This window comes from Narcine bancroftii, chromosome 6 (genome assembly GCF_036971445.1).
Source record: "Narcine bancroftii isolate sNarBan1 chromosome 6, sNarBan1.hap1, whole genome shotgun sequence".
In the NCBI taxonomy this organism is placed as follows: Eukaryota; Metazoa; Chordata; class Chondrichthyes; order Torpediniformes; family Narcinidae; genus Narcine; species Narcine bancroftii.
Window position 1 is genome coordinate 96,930,956 of NC_091474.1, and position 20,660 is coordinate 96,951,615.

Sequence of the window (20,660 nt, forward strand, 5' to 3'; positions counted from 1 at the left end):
GCAGGGTTTAGATGAATGAGACACGCAAGGTTTAGATGGATGAGACGCGCAGGGTTTTTTACATGGATTTGACGCGCAGGGTTTACATGGACGAGACGCGCAGGGTTTACATGGACAAGACGCGCAGGGTTTACATGGACGAGACGCCCAGGGTTTAGATGGATGAGACGCGCAGGCCTTAGATAAAATTAGCAGTTCATGAAGTAGATGAGAGAAACTGGTTGTGGCAGAATGTTTATAACTCACAAAACCCTTGATGAAGTGCTTCCAGTGAAATGTCCTTTTTAGCCGAGTACCAACAAAAATTTCTTTGATGTACAGGACACGAAACAAATGATGTTCACAAAGCTCACAAAGTATTTCCTCTGCCTTCAGGACCCTTTCTGAAGGTCAGCCGAACAAAAGTGACTTCACTCTTTTTTTTTGGTCACAGAGTGGTATTTTCATTACCACAGACAGGTTGTCTGTAACCACAAGTTAGGCCAATTTAGCACAGCATTTATTCCAAGAGCTGTTTTCTCCTGTGCTGTCTCCTTAAAATGGTCCCTTAGCAAACTGGATATTCAGTCTTGAATTTTTTCGTCACATGATTTCTGCACCTGAGTTTTTTCTCTCTCTGCAAGATGCATCCAATTCAGGAACATGCTGTTCAACGCCTGCTGCCAGTTCACCATCACTTTCCAAAAGCCTGCAGGGCTGTGCAAAATGTATTCTCTTCAAGTGACACAAATTCTTTTAAAGCCTGAAAAATGGGAGCATATAATGATTGTGAGAGGTTTCGAATGTGGAAGGAGGGAGGTCTGACTGAAGGTGTACAGGGCCCTGGTGAGGCCTCACCTTGAGGAGTGAGAATCCCGATCTGAGAAAGGACCTTGTTGTTATCAAGGAGATGCAGCGAGGGAAGTCACGTGATGGAGTAGTGGTAAGCAAATACCAGCCCTCTCCAGAAAAGTTAAAAAAAAGTTAAGAAAAAGCAAAGCCACAAACACAGAAACCATAACAACTTAAAAATAAAAGTGTGGAGAAAATGGCAGCAAAGAAAGAAAAACCAAAAACAACAGGAAAAAAAGGAAAGATGTCAGAAGAGAAAGGTGAAGGCCTTACCTGTACGAGCAGGTCCGCCGTGGAGAGAGAAGCACGCTCCCTGAGGTCAGTGGAAACCCCGAATTCAGGACTACAAAGATGGATCACGGAGCCAAACAAAAGTGCGCAACCGCGCATGCGCGAGGATGCACAAGACAAAAACAACACTGAAGGGAGGGGGGACCAGCTGAGGAGTAAATCTCCACAGCTGAAACAGACAAGAATAGCCCAACAGCAAGACTCTCAACAGGAAAACATAGAAAATAACGGGAACAAGAAGGAAGAGAATAAGAATAGGAAATCAAAGAAACAACAGATGACCAACCCAGAGGAAGAAGACCAACACCAAGACATTTTTAATAAAAATAAGAACAAAAATACCCAACAAAATAAAATAAACAACCCAACAAGAAAATCAGAAGAGACAGAGGTGAAGGACACAGATCCTGGAGTGGACTCAGAACAAGAGGAGGGAGAACATCAAACTCTACACAGAGAAATGGAAGATGAAGGGAAGGGACAGTACATGGATAAAAATTTTTTTAAAGAATATATGGAAACAGTAAAAGAATGGCTGACATAAGAATTCAGTGAAATAAAAAGAATAAAAAGTACAGAAGAAAAAGTGAATAGATTAGAGATGGTCATGACAGATATAGGAAAAAGAGTAGACAAGGTTGACGAATGAGAAACAGCCATAGAAATGGAAATGGACGACTTAAAAAAGAAATTAGAAGAATCTGATAAAAAAGTTAAAGAAACACAGGAGCTGTAGCTCAGAAGATGGATATAATGGAAAACTATAATAGGAGAAACAGTATAAAGATAGTGGGCCTTAAGGAAGATGAAGAAGGCAAAAATATGAAAGAATTTATAAAAGATTGGATCCCCAGGGTCCTAGGAAGAGCAGAATTACAGGAAGGAATGGAAATAGAAAGGGCACCCAGAACATTAGCCCCTAAACCACAGCCACAACAAAAACCAAGATCCATTCTAGTAAAATTCCTAAGATATACGACAAGAGAAAATATATTGGAGAAGGCAATGAAAAAAATAAGAGAAGACAAAAAACCACTGGAATACAAAGGTCAAAAAATTTTTTTCTATCCAGATATAAGTTTTGAACTCCTGAAGAAGAGGAAGGAGTTTAACACAGCAAAATCGACCCTATGGAAAAAAGGTTATAAATTTATGTTAAAATATTCAGCGGTGCTTAAAATAGTTATCCCGGGGAAGCAAGGCAAATTATTCTCGGATCCGGAAAAAGCACGAAAATTTGCAGAACACCCTCAAAACAGACAGAGAGATGAGGAAATGTAACAAGAACAAAAATGACAACAAACTATATTTAAAGAAGAAGAATAAAGTATAAGTAAGAACTAAGAAGGGAAAGAAACAGAAGAAAGGAAGTATGGAGGGAATTAAGAGAGTGAGCTTTGTTATATATGAAGATTAAAGTCTTTTCTGGGGGGCTGGGTGGGTAAGAATAACAGTCACTGAGAAATCAGTTGACGCTTGCGAGTGGATTCGCAAATCCAAATGGAGAGGGGAGATGTGGTTGCCCGACAAGGGACAAAGGGCAACTCAGAGGGAAGGGACTATTGGGGTTAAAGGAATTTTAGATATGGGAATAGTGGAAATATTTTATGTTTTAGAAATGTTGTCTTACAATGTGTTCAAAAAAAGAAAATGGATAAGAAGGAAAGGTGGTGATGAGGAAACGGAAAGGAAAAATAAACAAAGTATGAAATGGCCATGTTGAACTATATGACTTTAAATATTAACAGAACACATAACCAAATCTAAAGGAAGAAGCTGTTAAATTTACTGAAGAAAGAAAAAATTGATATAGCATTCGTGCAAGAAACACATCTAACTGAAGTGGAACACAAGAAATTAAAGAGAGATTGGATAGGGCATGTAACAGCAGCATTATATAATTCAAAAGCTAGAGGAGTAGCTATATTAATCAATAAAAATGTACCAATCAAAATAGAAGAGGAAATAATAGATCCAGCAGGGAGGTATGTAATGATAAAATGTCAAATATATTCAGAATTTTGGAATTTACTCAATGCATATGCACCTAATGAAGAAGATCAAAAATTTATGCAAGATATCTTTTTGAAGATCACAGATATGCAAGGGAATAAACTAATAGGAGGGGATTTTAACCTTAATTTGGACTCAAACATGGATAAAACTGGAAAAAAGACTAACAGAAAGAACAAAGTAACCAAATTTATAATTAAATCGATGCAGGAAATGCAACTTTTGGATATATGGAGGAAAGGAAAAAGAATATTCATATTATTCAGGTAGACCTATTCCTGTTATCAGCCCACATTCAAGGAAGAGTTAAGAAAACGGAATATAAAGCTAGATTGTTATCGGATCACTCACCCCTGTTATTGGTAATAGAGCTAGAGGACATCCCATCAAGAATGTATAGATGGAGATTAAACTCCATGCTACTTAAAAGACAGGATTTTAGAGAATTAATTGAGCGACAAATTAAAATGTACTTTGAAATAAATATGGAATCAGTGAAAAATAAATTTATACTATGGGACGCAATGAAAGCATTAATCAGAGGACAGATAATAAGTTATGTATCTAAGATGAAGAAGGACTACAATCGAGAAATAGAACAGTTGGAAAGGGAAATAAATAGAGAAAAAGAAGTAGCAATAAAGGAAGATACAACTAAAAGAACAGAATTGACAGACAAGAAAATAAAATATGAAACACTACAAACACAAGGTGGAGAAGAACATAATGAAGACATAACAAAAACATAACAATTACAGCACGGAAACAGGCCATTAGGCCCTTCTAGTCCGCACCGAACCAAACACCCCTTTCTAATCCCACCTCCCTGCACAATGCCCATAACCCTCCATCTTTTTCTCATCCATATACCTGTCCAACCTTTTCTTAAATAATACAATTGATTCCGCCGCCACTATTTCTCCCGGAAGATCATTCCACACAGCTACCACTCTCTGAGTAAAGAAGTTCCCCCTCATGTTACCTCTAAACCTCTGCCCCTTAATTCTTAACTCATGTCCTCTTGTTTTAAACTTTCCTCCTCTTAATGGAAATAGTCTATCCACATCCATTCTGTCTATCCCTTTCATAATCTTAAATACTTCTATCAAATCCCCTCTCAACCTTCTACGCTCCAAAGAATAAAGACCCAATCTGTCCAATCTCTCCCCATACTCCAGATGCTTAAACCCAGGCAACATTCTGGTAAACCTTCTCTGCACTCTCTCCACTCTGTTTATATCCTTCCTATAATTAGGCGACCAGAACTGCACACAGAACTCCAAATTAGGCCGCACCAACGTCTTATACAATCTCAACATCACCTCCCAACTCCTATATTCCATGCAATGATTGATAAAGGCCAGCATACTAAAAGCCTTCTTCACCACCCTATTCACGTGAGTTTCTACCTTCAGGGAACGATGTACCGTCACTCCTAAATCTTTCTGCTCTTCTGTATTCCTCAATGCTCTCCCATTTACCACATATGTCCTATTCTGATTCTTCTTACCAAAATGAAGCACCTCACACTTATCAGCATTAAATTCCATCTGCCATTTTTCAGCCCACTTTTCTAAGCAGCCCAAATCCCTCTGCAATCCTTGAAAACCTTCTTCATTATCCACTATTCCACCTATCTTAGTATCGTCTGCATATTTACTAATCCAATTCACCACCCCATCATCTAGACAAAACAGAAATATTATGAGCTAGGAGAAAAACCGCACAAAATACTACCGTGGCAGCTTAAGACAGAACAAACTAAAAGAACGGTATTGGCATCAATGAATAAGGACAAATAAATTACATATAACCCAACGGAGATCAATGAAAACTTCAGGGAATTCTACGAACAACTATATCAAACTGAAAATGAAGGGAAAGAAGACAAAATAGATGAATTTCTAACTAAAATTGAACTACCGAAATTACAAACAGAGGAGCAAAATAAATTAATAAAACCATTTGAAATAGAAGAAATACAGGAGATATTAAAAAAAACTACCGAACAATAAAACACCAGGAAAGGATGGACTCCCAATAGAATTCTATAAAACATTTAAAGACTTATTAATTCCTCCTCTCCTGGAAGTTATGAACCAGATTGGAAAAAAAAACATACCAGATTCATGCAAAACAGCAATAATTACAGTAATACCAAATACCGGGAAAGATCCACTAACACCAGCATCGTATAGACCAATATCTCTACTTAACACAGATTATAAGATAATAGCTAAACTATTAGCAAACAGATTGGCGAACTGTGTACCAAAAATAGTAAAACTAGTCCAAACTGGATGTATTAAAAAAAGACGAACAACGGACAATATCTGTAAATTCATTAATTAATCCATGCAATACAAGGAAACAAAACTCCAACAGTATGCAGAGAAAGCCTTTGACAGAGTAGAATAGAATTATTTATTCAAAGTACTACAAAAATTCAACCTACCAGAGAAATATATTAATTGGATTAAAGCATTATATAAGGGACCATTGGCGAAAGTGACAGTAAATGGATATATATCAAACCAATTTAAATTAAGCAAATCAACAAGGCAGGGATATCCACTATCTCCCTCACTGTTTGCGTTCGCTATAGAACCACTAGCAGAACTGATAAGAACAGAAAATAAAATGAGTGATAAAAATAAAAGAGAAGGAATATAAAATCAGTCTATTTGCAGATGACTTTATAATATACTTAACAGAACCAGAAATATCAATAAAAGAATTACATAAGAAATTGAAGGAATATGGAGAAGTATCGGGGTACCAGATCAATGCAAATCAAAGTGAAGCAATGCCAATGAATAATGTGGATTTCACAAAGTTTAAGAAAGAATCACCATTTAGATGGCAAACACAAGGAATTCGATACCTAGATATACAACTAAATAATAATCTCGGCCATCTATATAAACTAAATTATCAGCCATTAATGAAAAAATTACAAGACGACTTAGAGCACTGGAAAGACTTACCATTAACACTGATAGGAAGGATAAACTGTATTAAAATGAACATCTTCCCAAGGATACAATACCTATTTCAATCATTACCAATTCACCTAACAGAGAAATTGTTCAAGGAGCTAAAGAAAATAATAAAGAAATTTTTATGGAAAGGGGGAAAACCGAGGATAGCAATAGATAAATTAACAGAATGGTACAAACAAGAAGGATAACAACTACCAACCTTTAAGAATTATTATAGAGCAGCACAATTAAGATACCTATCAGATTTTTATCATACAAGGGAAAAACCAGACTAAAATTCTTACTTGCTGCAGCCAAAAAGGCATAAAAACTACAATAGTATAAATTAAATTGTTAAGTTAAAAGGGGATATACAAACAGGGATAATATTCACAGTTAATAGTGCAAGAAACATTGGGGTTACACTAGTACAGGCCATCTTTTTTGTGGTGTGTAACAAGGGGAGGTTCAAGAGACTGATAGGTGTTGGAAAGAAACTATTCTTGAACCTAGAGGTGCTGGTCTTCAGGCTCCCAACCCTTCTGCCCAATGCACGAAAAAAGAATAATTTTAAATTTAGACATACAGGCCATTTTGATCCACAAGGTCATGCTGCCCAATTACACACAATTAACCTACAAGCCCTAGTACACTTTGAATGATGGCACCAGAACCCCAGGAGGAAACCCACGCAGACACGAGGAGAACGTACAAACTCCTTACAGATTCCAACCCAATCGCTGGCACTGTAACAGCATTGCATTAACCGCTACACTAACCATGCCGCCCAGGGTTACACTTAATTTAGAAGACAAAAAGGAGATCTCATGGAGACCTACAAAACTCTAGCAGAACTGGATGGGATAGATGTAGGGAGAATGTTCCTGATGTTGGGGAAGTCCTGAACAAGGGATCACAGTCCAAGGAGAATGAGGAAGCCATTTCAGACTGAAATGGGGAGAAACTTCTTCACTTTGAGAGTTGTGAACTTGTGGAACTCCCAACCACAGAAAGTTGTTGAGGCCAGATTGTGAGGTTGTGGTGCAAACAAGCGCAAAACTGAAAAGACTGTACAACAGGCTTTATTCCATTAATAGTCTGAACACCAGTTCAAGCCCCCGTGTGACAGGCTCAGGAGGGGCCGGCTCAGGTCTATATTCAGGCCGGCTGTCAATCAGCTGACCAGGTGGAGTCAGCCCCTCAGGTGGTCTTCCTGCAGGTACAGAGATCGCCCCTTTCTTAAAATTGTTCTGGGGGGGGGGGGTGTAAACTGTGGCAGGTGGTATTTACACATTCAGGTGGTCCGGCGGCGGTTGGAATCTCTGGGACTGTTGCAGGGTTGGCTCCGGGGTCAAAGGCCGGCGGTGTGATTGCCTGATGGTTGGCTGGGTCCATTGTAGCCGTGGCAGGTGGCGGTGTGGGCAGTGTGGTATCTATCTGAATGTCTGTCTGTGGGGGGGGTATGGCCGGGTGGATGTGGGGAAGGGGGTTCTCTGGAGGGGTGGAGGGAGTGGTTTGGCCCCCAGATTCTGGGTAGGTGGAGAGGTTTGGCTGGGTAGTTATGATGCTGGAGGGAGGGTGGGGACCCTGCTGGTGCCAGATCCCTGGTCGAGACGGTGTTCTCAAGGCCACTGGGGTTCCTGATGTAGGTGTAGTTCTGGTTGGCATGGAGGAGGAGCACCTGCTCAACCAGCGGGTCTGTCTTGTGGGCCCGCACATGTTTGCAGAGGAGCACCAGTCCCGGAGATGTGAACCAAGCTGGGAGGGAGACTCCAGTCACTGACTTCCTGGGTTACGAGAAAAGGTACTCATGAAGGGTCTGATTAGTAGCTGTGCGCAAGAGCGACCTAATGGCATGGAGTGCCTCGGGGAGAGCCTCTTGCCAGTAGTCGTTGGACCAGCCTTTGGACCTCATGAGCAGGAGGACTGCCTTCCAGATCACCCCATTTTCACGCTTCACCTGCCCGTTGCCCCTCAGGTACTGGTGCAACTCTTCACTCATGAAGCCGGTCCCCTGATCACTGTGGATGAATGTCGGGTATCCAAACATAGTGAAGATCTGCATCAGAGCCCCGACAATGGTGGCTGTAGAGGTGTCCAGGCAAGGGATGGCGAAGGGAAAACAGGATTATTCGTCTACAACCACGAGGAAGTAGACGTTCTTGTTTGTGGAAGGCAGAGGGTCTTTGAAGACGATGCTAAGCCATTCAAAGGGCTGAGTGGCCTTGTCGACGTGGGCCTGTGGCAGGCAGAAGTAGCATGGTTCGCACTCCGCACAGACCCTGCATGACTCTCGGTCATGGTCCTTGTACGGTGAAGCGGAGGTTCCGGGACTTGATGAAATGGTACAGGCATGTGACAACCGGGTGACAAAGGGAGTCGTACAGTGCCTGCAGTTGGTCGGTCATTTGCATCTGTGTAGAGCTCATCAAAAGAACCAAAGACTTGTTGATCCAAACCAAGGCTTTTATTAGCAAAAGACCGGAGCTCTTCACAGATGGCCGACCAGTCCGGAATGATCCGACCTGGCTAGGGACACAACCCTTTAAGGCCCAGACAATAGGTGTGGCTTAGCTCTCAGCCAATCGCTGTAAGCACAGTAGTCCTTGGATCCATCAGCCCATGGTGTTTCAGACCCATTTCAAGATAGGGAAGGAAGTTGTAAGTTGTGGTGGTCCGGCAGTGGATTAAACAGCAAGAAATCAAAGGGTATGCTCACTCTCCACCTCTCCGCCAAGTAACCCAGCATATCTTCTATAGATAGAAAAGTATTGTTATGCCAGCTTCTAATTGAAGGGTAATTTCTTTGTCCAGGATGGAGAATCTGTACGTGAATCGTTTCATGCACATGTTCCAATCTTCATGGAGTGATTTTGCTGATTTTGAAAAGATCTTTGTCAGGATTACCAATACAATTTCAGGTGAGTGACATTCGCAATGCTTCAAAAAACAAGTACTTCATTCTCCAGGCTCCACATGAACATTCAGGTTGCATATTGACCAGGGAACCTTCTACTTCTATCCAGGGAATTAACACGGCTGGATCACTGTGGACAGGAATGGTGATGGTCCCTAATGCCTGACCTTTTCAGAGTCATACTGCATACACACAGGCCCTTCCACCCAACATGTACCGCACACACACAGGCCCTTCCACCCAACATGTACCGCACACACACAGGCCCTTCCACCCAACATGTACCGCACACACACAGGCCCTTCCACCCAACATGTACCGCACACACACAGGCCCTTCCACCCAACATGTACTGCACACACACAGGCCCTTCCACCCAACATGTACCGCACACACACAGGCCCTTCCACCCAACATGTACCGCACACACACAGGCCCTTCCACCCAACATGTACCGCACACACACAGGCCCTTCCACCCAACATGTACCGCACACACACAGGCCCTTCCACCCAACATGTACCGCACACACACAGGCCCTTCCACCCAACATGTACCGCACACACACAGGCCCTTCCACCCAACATGTACCGCACACACACAGGCCCTTCCACCCAACATGTACCGCACACACACAGGCCCTTCCACCCAACATGTACCGCACACACACAGGCCCTTCCACCCAACATGTACCGCATACACACAGGCCCTTCCACCCAACATGTACCGCACACACACAGGCCCTTCCACCCAACATGTACCGCACACACACAGGCCCTTCCACCCAACATGTACCGCACACACACAGGCCCTTCCACCCAACATGTACCGCACACACACAGGCCCTTCCACCCAACATGTACCGCATACACACAGGCCCTTCCACCCAACATGTACCGCACACACACAGGCCCTTCCACCCAACATGTACCGCACACACACAGGCCCTTCCACCCAACATGTACCGCACACACACAGGCCCTTCCACCCAACATGTACCGCACACACACAGGCCCTTCCACCCAACATGTACCGCATACACACAGGCCCTTCCACCCAACATGTACCGCACACACACAGGCCCTTCCACCCAACATGTACCGCACACACACAGGCCCTTCCACCCAACATGTACCGCACACACACAGGCCCTTCCACCCAACATGTACCGCATACACACAGGCCCTTCCACCCAACATGTACCGCACACACACAGGCCCTTCCACCCAACATGTACCGCACACACACAGGCCCTTCCACCCAACATGTACCGCACACACACAGGCCCTTCCACCCAACATGTACCGCACACACACAGGCCCTTCCACCCAACATGTACCGCATACACACAGGCCCTTCCACCCAACATGTACCGCACACACACAGGCCCTTCCACCCAACATGTACCGCACACACACAGGCCCTTCCACCCAACATGTACCGCACACACACAGGCCCTTCCACCCAACATGTACCGCATACACACAGGCCCTTCCACCCAACATGTACCCACACACACAGGCCCTTCCACCCAACATGTACCCACACACAGGCCCTTCTACCCAACACGTACCCACACATACAGGCCCTTCTACCCAACATGTACCGCACACACGCAGGCCCTTCCACCCAACACGTACCGCACACACACAGGCCCTTCCACCCAACATGTACCCACACACACAGGCCCTTCCACCCAACATGTACCCACACACACAGGCCCTTCCACCCAACATGTACCCACACACAGGCCCTTCTACCCAACACGTACCCACACATACAGGCCCTTCTACCCAACATGTACCGCACACACGCAGGCCCTTCCACCCAACACATACCGCACACACACAGACCCTTCTACCCAACACGCACCACACACACAGACCCTTCTACCCAACACGTACCCACACACACAGACCCTTCTACCCAACACGCACCGCACACACAGACCCTTCTACCCAACACGTACCGGACACACACAGGCCCTTCCACCCAACACGTACCCACACACACAGACCCTTCTACCCAACACACACTGCACACACAGACCCTTCTACCCAACACGTACCGCACACACACAGGCCCTTCTACCCAACATGTACCCACACACACAGGCCCTTCCACCCAACATGTACCCACACACACAGGCCCTTCCACCCAACATGTACCCACACACAGGCCCTTCTACCCAACACGTACCCACACATACAGGCCCTTCTACCCAACATGTACCGCACACACACAGGCCCTTCCACCCAACACATACCGCACACACACAGACCCTTCTACCCAACACGCACCGCACACACAGACCCTTCTACCCAATATGTACCGCACACACACAGGCCCTTCTACCCAACACGTACTGCACACACACAGACCCTTCTACCCAACACATACCGCACACACACAGGCCCTTTCACCCAACATGTACCCACATAAACAGGCCCTTCCACCCAACATGTATCGCACACACACAGACCCTTCTACCCAACACATACCACACACACACAGGCCCTTCCACCCAACACGTACCACACACACACAGGCCCTTCCACCCAACACGTACCCACACACACAGGCCCTTCCACCCAACACATACCCACACACACAGGCCCTTCCATCCAACACATACCCACACACACAGGCCCTTCCACCCAACATGTACCGCACACACACAGACCCTTTTACCCAACACGTACCACACACACACAGGCCAACACATATCCATACACACAGATCCTTACACCCAACACATATCCACACCACAGACCCTTACATCCAACATGTACCACACAGATACAGGTCCTTCCACCAACACGTCTCTGCTGACCTTTTTACATCTACACTTATCCCATTTGCCTTAATCAGAACCAGATCCTTCTTCATGTTGCCTAAAGGTCTCTTTAACAGAGTGATTATATCTAATTCCACCACTGATTCAATATCGAGCATAGAACATGGCAGTATAGGGCAGGTCCCTCAGCCCACCATGATGTGTCGGCCTTCGGAAACCTACTCCACAACAATGTAATTTTTTTCTCCCTCACACCGAAACTGTGTATTTTTTCTTACTTTCGCATGCCTATCTAAGAATCTTTTGAATGTCCCTATTGTTCCAGCCTCCATCACGCAAGCATGACACCCACTATTCCGCTGTAGAAAAATGTAACCCTGACGTCTCCCCTGAACATCGCTCCACTCACCCTAAACAGATGTCCTCTGATATTCGCAATTGTTTCCCCAGGATAAAAGTGCTGGCTGTCCACTCTATCTAAACCCCTCATAATCTTCTACTCCTCTATTAAGTCACCTCTCATTCTTTGTCACTCCAAACCAAAATCTTTAGTCTCCTTCACTAATCTATTATCCATTTCTTTTTGAAGGTCATTGTTCAGTCTCAGTCCACTTCATTCTCACAAGGACACACACTCCAAATCTTGATCTCAGTTCTGGAGGAAGCGGAAGTTGAATAACTTCCTGCCTGCCCTGTAGATCAGGTCCACTGTTCAAGTTCATTTATTGTCATCTGGTTGTACAAGTACAGCCCAACGAAACAGCATTCTCTGGTCCTAGGTGCAAAACACACAGACACACAACCAGACATAACACACACAGACCTGTATACATATATACTAACATACCTGTATGCAGGATAAATTTACATCTATAAAAATAAATAAATATTTGTTAACTAATAGTAGAGTCTCAGATGGTCAGTGTGAGCAGTTCCTTTGGTGGTTCAGCATTCTCACTGCCCATGGGAAGAAGCTATACCTCAGCCTGGTGGTGCTGGCTCTGATCCTCCTGTATTTCTTTCCCAATGGGAGCATCTGAAAGATGCTGTGTGCGGGGTGGAACGGGTCCTCAATGATTTTGAGTGCCCTCTTGAGACAAGAGTCCTGGTAGATCACATCGATTATGTGAGGGGGTGGAGAGGGGAGAGGAAGACTCCAATGATCGTTTCAACCACTCTTATGGTCCTGTGCAACCATACCACTCTGTGACACAGCCAGCTAGGACATTCTCAATAGGGTTCCTGTGGAAGGTTGACAAGATGGTGGCCAGTAGCCTTGCCCGCTTCAGTCTTCTCGAGAAGTGCCTTCCTGACAAGTGAGGAGATGTTGAGTGTCAATCAATGATAGGTCATTAGTTAGGTGGATGCCAAGGAACTTGGTGCTCTCCACTCTCTCTACTACGATTTATTAATCATGGAGGGTGATCGCTCTTCATCCTCCTGAAGTGTACGGTCATCTCCTTTGTCTTATCCACGTCTGTCTCATCCACTGTACAGATTGGTTCCTGCCAATCAACTCAACAGGTTATATCATCACAACTATCCTCCTTGCAGAAAGGCTTCACTTTTAGTCCCAGTGGAATGACCTGCAGTAGGGTCAGAACTGTTTAGACATCGTTACCTGCACCCTCAGCCTCAGTCCCAGAGGTGTGAAGGTGAGTGGGCAGATCTGCTCTGGGGTCTCTCTGATTCCCTCCCTGACGTGTGGATGAAGATGGATCTTGCACTCAACTTGCCCAAAAGCAAGATCTTTCTTGTTCACACTGCAGAATAATGGCCCTCTCCCATGGTTGTGAGCCACATCAAGACCCAGACAATGCACACCACCTTTCATCTCTTGGGAAGTCATCAGCGACGCAATCTAACACCTCTTTAACATAGCCATCTAAGGGAAGTAATGTTTAAATATCAAAACTTCAAACCTACCATCAAGGTCCCGATCTACCATCCCCTCGAAGAGATGCACCACTGCTGGTCGTAGGATAGACTCAGATGCACCATCTCTCCCTGAACACCACCTCCTCCAGCTTCGAGCCCTCTCTCAGCCTGAACCAGCTCTCATGGCAAGCCCCATCCACTAGACTCCCAGAATGAGCACACTGCTTCGAGCTCAGTCAGACCAAGGAGGTACAAGGGACCGAGCGAATGCTTCAAGGACCTTCTCCAAGAACCTTTGAAGGAATGTGATATTCTCAGCAACTCTTGAGGACCCCTGACCTCTGACATTATTGGTTAGTATAGTGGATAGTGCATTGCCAGCAGCCCGGGTTCGAATCAGCCACTGTCAGTATTGGGTTTGTACATTCTCCCTGTGTTCACATAGTGTTCCGGTTTCCTCCAAAGTCTGGCGGAGTTAGTAGGTTAATTGGCCACAAGGTGTATTTGGCTGGGGCGGGCCCATGGCCAGAAGAGCCTGTTACTGTGCTAAACTAAAGACATCAAGCTCGTCACATCTTCCTTGGACAAGGTGAATGCCGACTGCAAACATAAGAAGCGCCAACACAAGCAGCCCCTCCACCAGCGTCCACCCATCACGGATACAACTTGGGACCCTTGGGGGGGCTTCAGAACTGCGATCTCCGCAGTGTTAAATCTTTACCGCCCAAAATCTCTGTCCTGTGATTGTGGTTCTGTCAGTCACTGGAAAATAACTACCTTGTCTCAGCTCATGGTGAAATCAAACCTCCTTTTGGATGTCTCTGCTTTGAAGATCTGATGAAGGACTCATCCCTCCATTTTCTTCCTGGCTCTGTTCAGTCTTGGCCCCAAGCCTCCCTGCTGTGGTAGAACTATTGTCTTTTTGATAATTTAGTTTAGAGGATGACTTTGGTCTTTATGTTCATAAATGGCGGGATCCAGGTGGAACATTAACCTCTCCTCCACCATCAGATGCCCATCCGCAGCCATGGAGAATTCTCCTACACTTTCTTTGAACAAAGACGGGGCCCTCCAGATCTTTCAGCGCTGATCTTCCCCACCTTCTTCCCTGTTTAACACCAGCTCCTGTGGGCGGGCCTTCGAATTGTGGCCCCAGCTGTCTCAGCAGTTTATCAAATCAGGCCTGGCCTTCGCAAGAGGTGGGAGCAACCACTGGCTGAATCCCTATATTCAGCCTCTCCCCACTCACCGCGGACAGAATCCAGTGTCCTGGGAAGGGATGGTCCTGATTAACCAGACTAACCCAGTCTGGGGATGGCTGAAGGGCATTGGGGGCAGTTATCGCCCCTACCTTGGCAGCCCCCATTGTTTGATTGATGAGTTCATTTTTTAAAATTTATAAATGTTACATTTTTAAATTTTTAAAATTTAGACATAATGTAAAAAGAAGCCCCTTCTCGTGCCACCCAATGACATGTAAATTATCTGCAACTCCCAGTACATTTTGAAGGGTGGGAGGAAACTGGAGCCCCCAGGGAAAACCCACGAAGACACGGGGGGAACCTACAAACTCCTTCCAGACAACATGGGATTGGAATTCCAGTCCTGATTGCTGGCCCTGTGACAGTGTTGTACTCACCACTAGGCTAACTCCAAGGTGAACAATTTTGTACTAAAACTCCAGAAGGGCGGTGAATCTTAGAATTAAGGCCAGTGAAAGAGGGAGGAAACCTAGAAGCTTTGCATGTGCTGAATAGTACATCAAAGGCGTCCCAGAAGTCTGTGGACGATGGATGGGGACCACCTGGGACTTTAGAGGCATGAATGGTGGATGAGGATGTCAAGTGATGTAGAACAGAAGCAGAGAGGGAATGATGCGTTGAGACAACTTGTTGCCAAGTCCTGAAAGAGTTTGTCCTACATTGTGCCCCTTGTAGAGTACGTCATGCAACACTGGCAGGAGGACTTCATGTTTGGTTACCAATTCCTCAACGGCTGCAATCCTGTTATTTTTGAGAAGTGCAACAAACTCCCGGACAAGTTCCCAGTGACAAATGACATGGTGGAAATCTGCCTGGAGCGAAAGCTGACACTCGAGGAAGAGATAAAGGTAAAACACACTCGGCTGGGTCACCGTGGCAGTGGGTGGGGGGGGGGGTCCTATCCAAATTCCTGGGTCATTGGCAGCTGGGGGGTTCCCTGCAGTCTGCACCCAAAATCTTTGGTCACTTCAGGAAGGGTGTTCCCCACAGACCCCATCCAAAACCCTGGGTCACTGGAGGGGGGGGGGGTCCCCACAAACCTCACCCAAAATGCTGAGTTACTGGGGGTTCTCCACAGACCCCAACTAGAACCCTGGGTCACTGGGATAGGGGGAAATTCCCCACAGACCCCATCCAGAACCCTGGGTCACTAGGGGGGGGGCCCACAAACCACACCCAAAACCCTGGGTCACTGAGGGGGGGTCCCACAGAAACTGCACAGATGCCACCTGGAACCCTGGGTCACTGGGGGAGGGGGGTTCCCTACAGACCCCAAACGGAACCTTGGATCACTGGGGGAGGGGGGTTTCCTTACAGATCCTAACTGGAACCCTGGGTCACTGGGGGAGAGGGTTCCCCACTGACCCCAACCGGAACCCTGGGTCACTGCAGAGGGTGGTTCCCCACCGACCACCCCCTTGCTCTGTTGGGGCTTTCCTCTGGGCCTCAGGATCAGTAATGGCAGTGACCAGAGTCTCTCTGGTTGGAGATGCTCGTTGACCGGTACTCTTGTGCCACTGCTTTTATTAGCCCATGGCTGAATGCTGTTTTCATGTCGCTGGTGGGCAGGTCATGGCTGAAGTCAGTGAAGACGGGAAGGGCCCCAGTCCCTGTGCGGATCAACTCCCACAGTGACCATGGATGCAGGGAAGACACCGACGCTGGAATCTGAAGCCCCACACGACCTGCAGGAGGAACTCAGAAGCCAGTGGGAGGGAAGAAATTATGAAAGGTTGCAGTGTGACCATTCCTCTCACTGAACCACTGAGAGCCTCCAGCAGATCCCTCAGTGACAACCTGGACCTGGATGATGAAGTGTCAAGGAGTCAAGATTCTTCTTTGTCATTGAATAGACACAATGCAATATTACACAGAATTTGTTTGCGTCTGCTGTAGACAGACCGATTCTCCATCAGTACAAATTGCCTGAAGCAGTACAGTCAGAGAAAGAGAAGCAAAAGAAAGTCCTCTCAGAGTCCCCGAGCATCCATGGATCCACCTCCAGAACGCACGCAGTCTCCGCACCTACACAGGGTCCCGTCCAAACCATCAACAGCCTGATCTCCAGCTCCAAACATCTGACACGATCGGGAACCCCTCAGCGCCCTCTCGCATTCTGGTTCCGATACCTGGTACCCCTTCAGCCAGTCTTGAACCCGTCTCCAGTAGTCAGCAGCCCAGTGTGAGTCCCTTGACCGCAGATGCCAGCAGCCCACACCCTGTGGAGGTTTCTTGTGTCGCCAGGAGCCTGCCACCTGTGCATTCTTCAGCCACAGAACCTCTCCCCGCCATGATCACCATCCCCTGGGTCCTCTCCTCTGTTTTCAAATGGGGGGGTGGTCTCCCTGTTTTCTGGTGCCCTGCCCCAGTCCTCTGCTTCTCTGGAGTCTGCAATCCTTCGAGGGTGCTGATGATTATAAGCGCCGCCATCTTGGGCGCGGACCTCACAGTCGCGGGATTTTTAAATAAATCCACCGTCATCTCTTTTAACAGGCCATTCAGAGCCTGTACAGAACTGGCGGCAGTCAGACTGGGTGGTTGGACCCCTCAGGAGCGCCGTGGTTCCTCTCCCCGCTCCCTGCGGTTCCACACCAGCGGCAATGTTGCCGTTACAGCAGCCCTGGCAGTGCCGCCACCTGTAGATTGTGATTGTGTGGGAAAGGTGTCCAGGATTTCAGGTGCGGGATTGGCTGTATTGTCAACCTCAGGGGAAGGGGAGGTTGAGGGAAGATTCGACAGCCATAGATTAGGTAAAAGGAAAACCGGAAGATGGGAATAGAAATTTATCACCATAGGCAAAATGTCCAAGAATGTAATTGGGAAAATATGGTTTCTGGAGAAGGGCTGCAATGGGGCTTTGGAACGAGTGTGGGATCAGCACTAGGGGTGGGGCATGGACAGAGAAGCAAGGAGTTGAGTGACTGTGGAGCTAACATCTCTCCCATGATTTCACTGTTTTCATCTTGTCTTTTCATTGTGGGCAGGAAGGGAACATTTACCTGGCAGACTACAAGATCATGGATGGAGTTCCTGCCAACAGCACTGACCCCTGCACCATGCAGTACCTCACTGCACCCATCTGCCTACTGTACAACAATTCAAAGCAGAAGCTGATACCCATTGCAATCCAGGTAACTGGGAGACGGTGTCGTGGGACTGCAGTGAATGGGCAGCACGGCCAATTAAATTAAACCAGTCAGTGCTCCATTGCCACAGCTTCTCTGTCATGGGTCAAATGGGGTCAGCAGGAGAAAGAAAATGCTTGTCATTTCGAGCCGAAACTCTTCACTGGGAGTCCGCTGTGAGGCTGGTGATTTAGATGGTGTCAGGGCATTTGGGGCCAGGGCCCACAGCAGGAGAATGGACAGCTCAGTTCTTCCATGAAAGCCTCTCCTGTCAGCCCCACTGACCTGGGTCAGCCCCACTGGCCTGGATCTTCCCCCATTCACCTGTCAATTTCTCACTACATCTCGAATGATCATTCATCCCACTGGGAAAGTCTTGCTTCCACTGAGCTTACAATGTTCAAGATCATAACAACTCACTGCATAAACACAGTCCTAGAAACACAATGAAATGCTGGAGGAACTCAGCCAGTCTTTACAGTGTCCATAGGAGACAAGGAGGTATTGGCATCGTTCCAGGCCTGGGCCCTTCTTCCAGGAATAAGCAGAATGAGCCAGAAGAAGGAATTTTTGAAAGTCTCAGGATTCAGTCGATGCCGGCTGGGGGGAGGAATCCAGACCAACAAAAGGGGTTCATTTCATATGATAAGAGAGGAGGTAAGAATTTATAATGTTTGTGCGAAAGGAGATGGAAGGGAGGGACATTCCTGGGGGAAGATGATGGGGAAGAAGTGAGGGGGGGGGGATTTAATGAAAGCCAAAGAAGTCGATATTAATGCCATCTGATTGGAGGGGGCCCAGTCAGAAGATTAGCTGGTGTTCCTCCAATTTGCAGGTGGTCTCATTCTGGCCGTGAATGAGACAATGGACAGACCTGTCAGCAAGCAAATAGGATGGGGAATTGAAACGGGTGGCCACTGGGAGATCCACGCTATTGCGGCAGATGGAACCAAGGTGCTCAATAAAGTGATCTCCCAGTCTCCATCCAGTAAAGGAGATCACAACGGGAGCACCGGATGCAGTAGATGACCCTTGCAAATTCACTTGGAAGAAATGTTAGGGGCCCCAAATGGTGGTGAGGAAGGATGTGTGGTGGAAGTGGAGCATCTCCTGTGTAGACAGAATAGAGAGCATCAAGTTCTTTGGAGTCCACCTAACTAGTGACCTATCGTGGACACTCAACATCTCCTCACTTGTCAGGAAGGTGCAACAGCAGCTGCACTTCCTGAGAAGACTGAAGCAGGCAAGGCTACTGGCTCTATTGCGGGTGTCCTGGGTGGCTGCATCACAGTGTGCTACAGTTGCTGGAGAGAAATGGATCAGAGGTCAATCCACAGGATCACATGTGGAGACACATATTCCCTTCCTCCCTTCTCCACCTTCTGCAGGGACAGCTCACTCCCTTCTTCCTCACCACCAAACATCTTTCCAAGAGAATCTGCAGGGGACATCTACTGAAACCAGTGTTCCCATTGTGGTCTCCTCTACATTGGAGAGACCGGGCACAGACTGGGTGATCACTTTGTTGAGCACCTCAGCAATAGCATGGATCTCCCAGTGGCCACCCATTTCAGTTCTCCATCCCGTTCGCTGTCCATGGTCTCGTGTACTGCCAGACTGAGACCACCCCGTAAATTGGAGGAACAGCACCTCATCTTCTTACTAGGCCCCTTCCAATATCGACTTCTTGGTCTTTCGTTAAATCCACCCCAACCCTTGCTTCTTTCCCTAGCTCTGTCTCTCCTTTTGCACAAACAAGATAAGTTCTTGCCTCTCTCCCCAATGAACCCTTTTGTTGGTCTGGATTCCTACCCACAGTCGGCATCAACTGAATCCTGAGACTTTCGGAGATTTCCTGCTTCTGGCTCATTCTGCTTATTCCTTGAAGAAGGGCTCAGGCCCGGAATGTCAACAATATATCTTTGTCTTCAATGGACGCTGAAAGGACCGGCTGAGTTCCTCCAGCATTTTGGTGTGTTTTTACTACAATCACAGCATCTGCAGACTTTTGTGTTTCAATGGGCACAGTCCTCTCTTCTCTGTTACCTTCAGGCCTCAGTCCTCCCACTGGAAATCATATCCATGTTTACACTAACCCCCCCACCCCGCCGAGAAATCTCTTTCTCCATGGCCGGACACAGTGCCATGGCTGAGGTTCTAGCCTCAGCCTTCCCCAGGACAGAACCATGGATCCCCCCCGTCCCTTCCCTACCCAGCTCCACTCCTTAGCCTTCCCTATCTCCTCACTCCTCTCCCCCCCCTCCCACACCTCTCCCTACTAGGTTCCCCTTTCTTCTCACCCTTCACTTTTGATCTCTGCGATCCTCCACCTTCTTCCTCCGAATTCTTCAGCACCTTTCCCCACCCCCCACACACATCTTCCTCCCCCCTAACACCCACCAGCTCACTGGTCCCCACTCTAACCCCTCTGGCCTTCCCCTCTTGGAAACGGAACACTCTGTCCTCCTTAAAGGCCTCACCATTGTCCTACTTCGGCCACATCTCAGCAATTCCGCACACATCAAATGCCAAACACATCCTCCATTGTCTCCACCTCTATGCCCA

At 46.8% G+C, this 20,660-nt stretch overlaps 1 protein-coding gene across 6 annotated transcripts in view; it reads left to right on the forward strand.

Annotated features, from left to right (window-relative positions):
- The window catches only part of alox5a (arachidonate 5-lipoxygenase a), a 108,916-nt gene that overhangs the window by 53,135 nt on the left and 35,121 nt on the right, over positions 1 to 20,660 (forward strand). For all 6 annotated transcript variants that reach the window (XM_069885845.1, XM_069885843.1, XM_069885846.1 and 3 more), the window contains 3 exons: positions 8,931 to 9,037; positions 15,646 to 15,818; positions 17,955 to 18,101. In XM_069885845.1, coding sequence (XP_069741946.1) covers positions 8,931 to 9,037; positions 15,646 to 15,818; positions 17,955 to 18,101 — 427 coding nt within the window. The remainder of the gene's footprint in view (positions 1 to 8,930; positions 9,038 to 15,645; positions 15,819 to 17,954; positions 18,102 to 20,660) is intronic.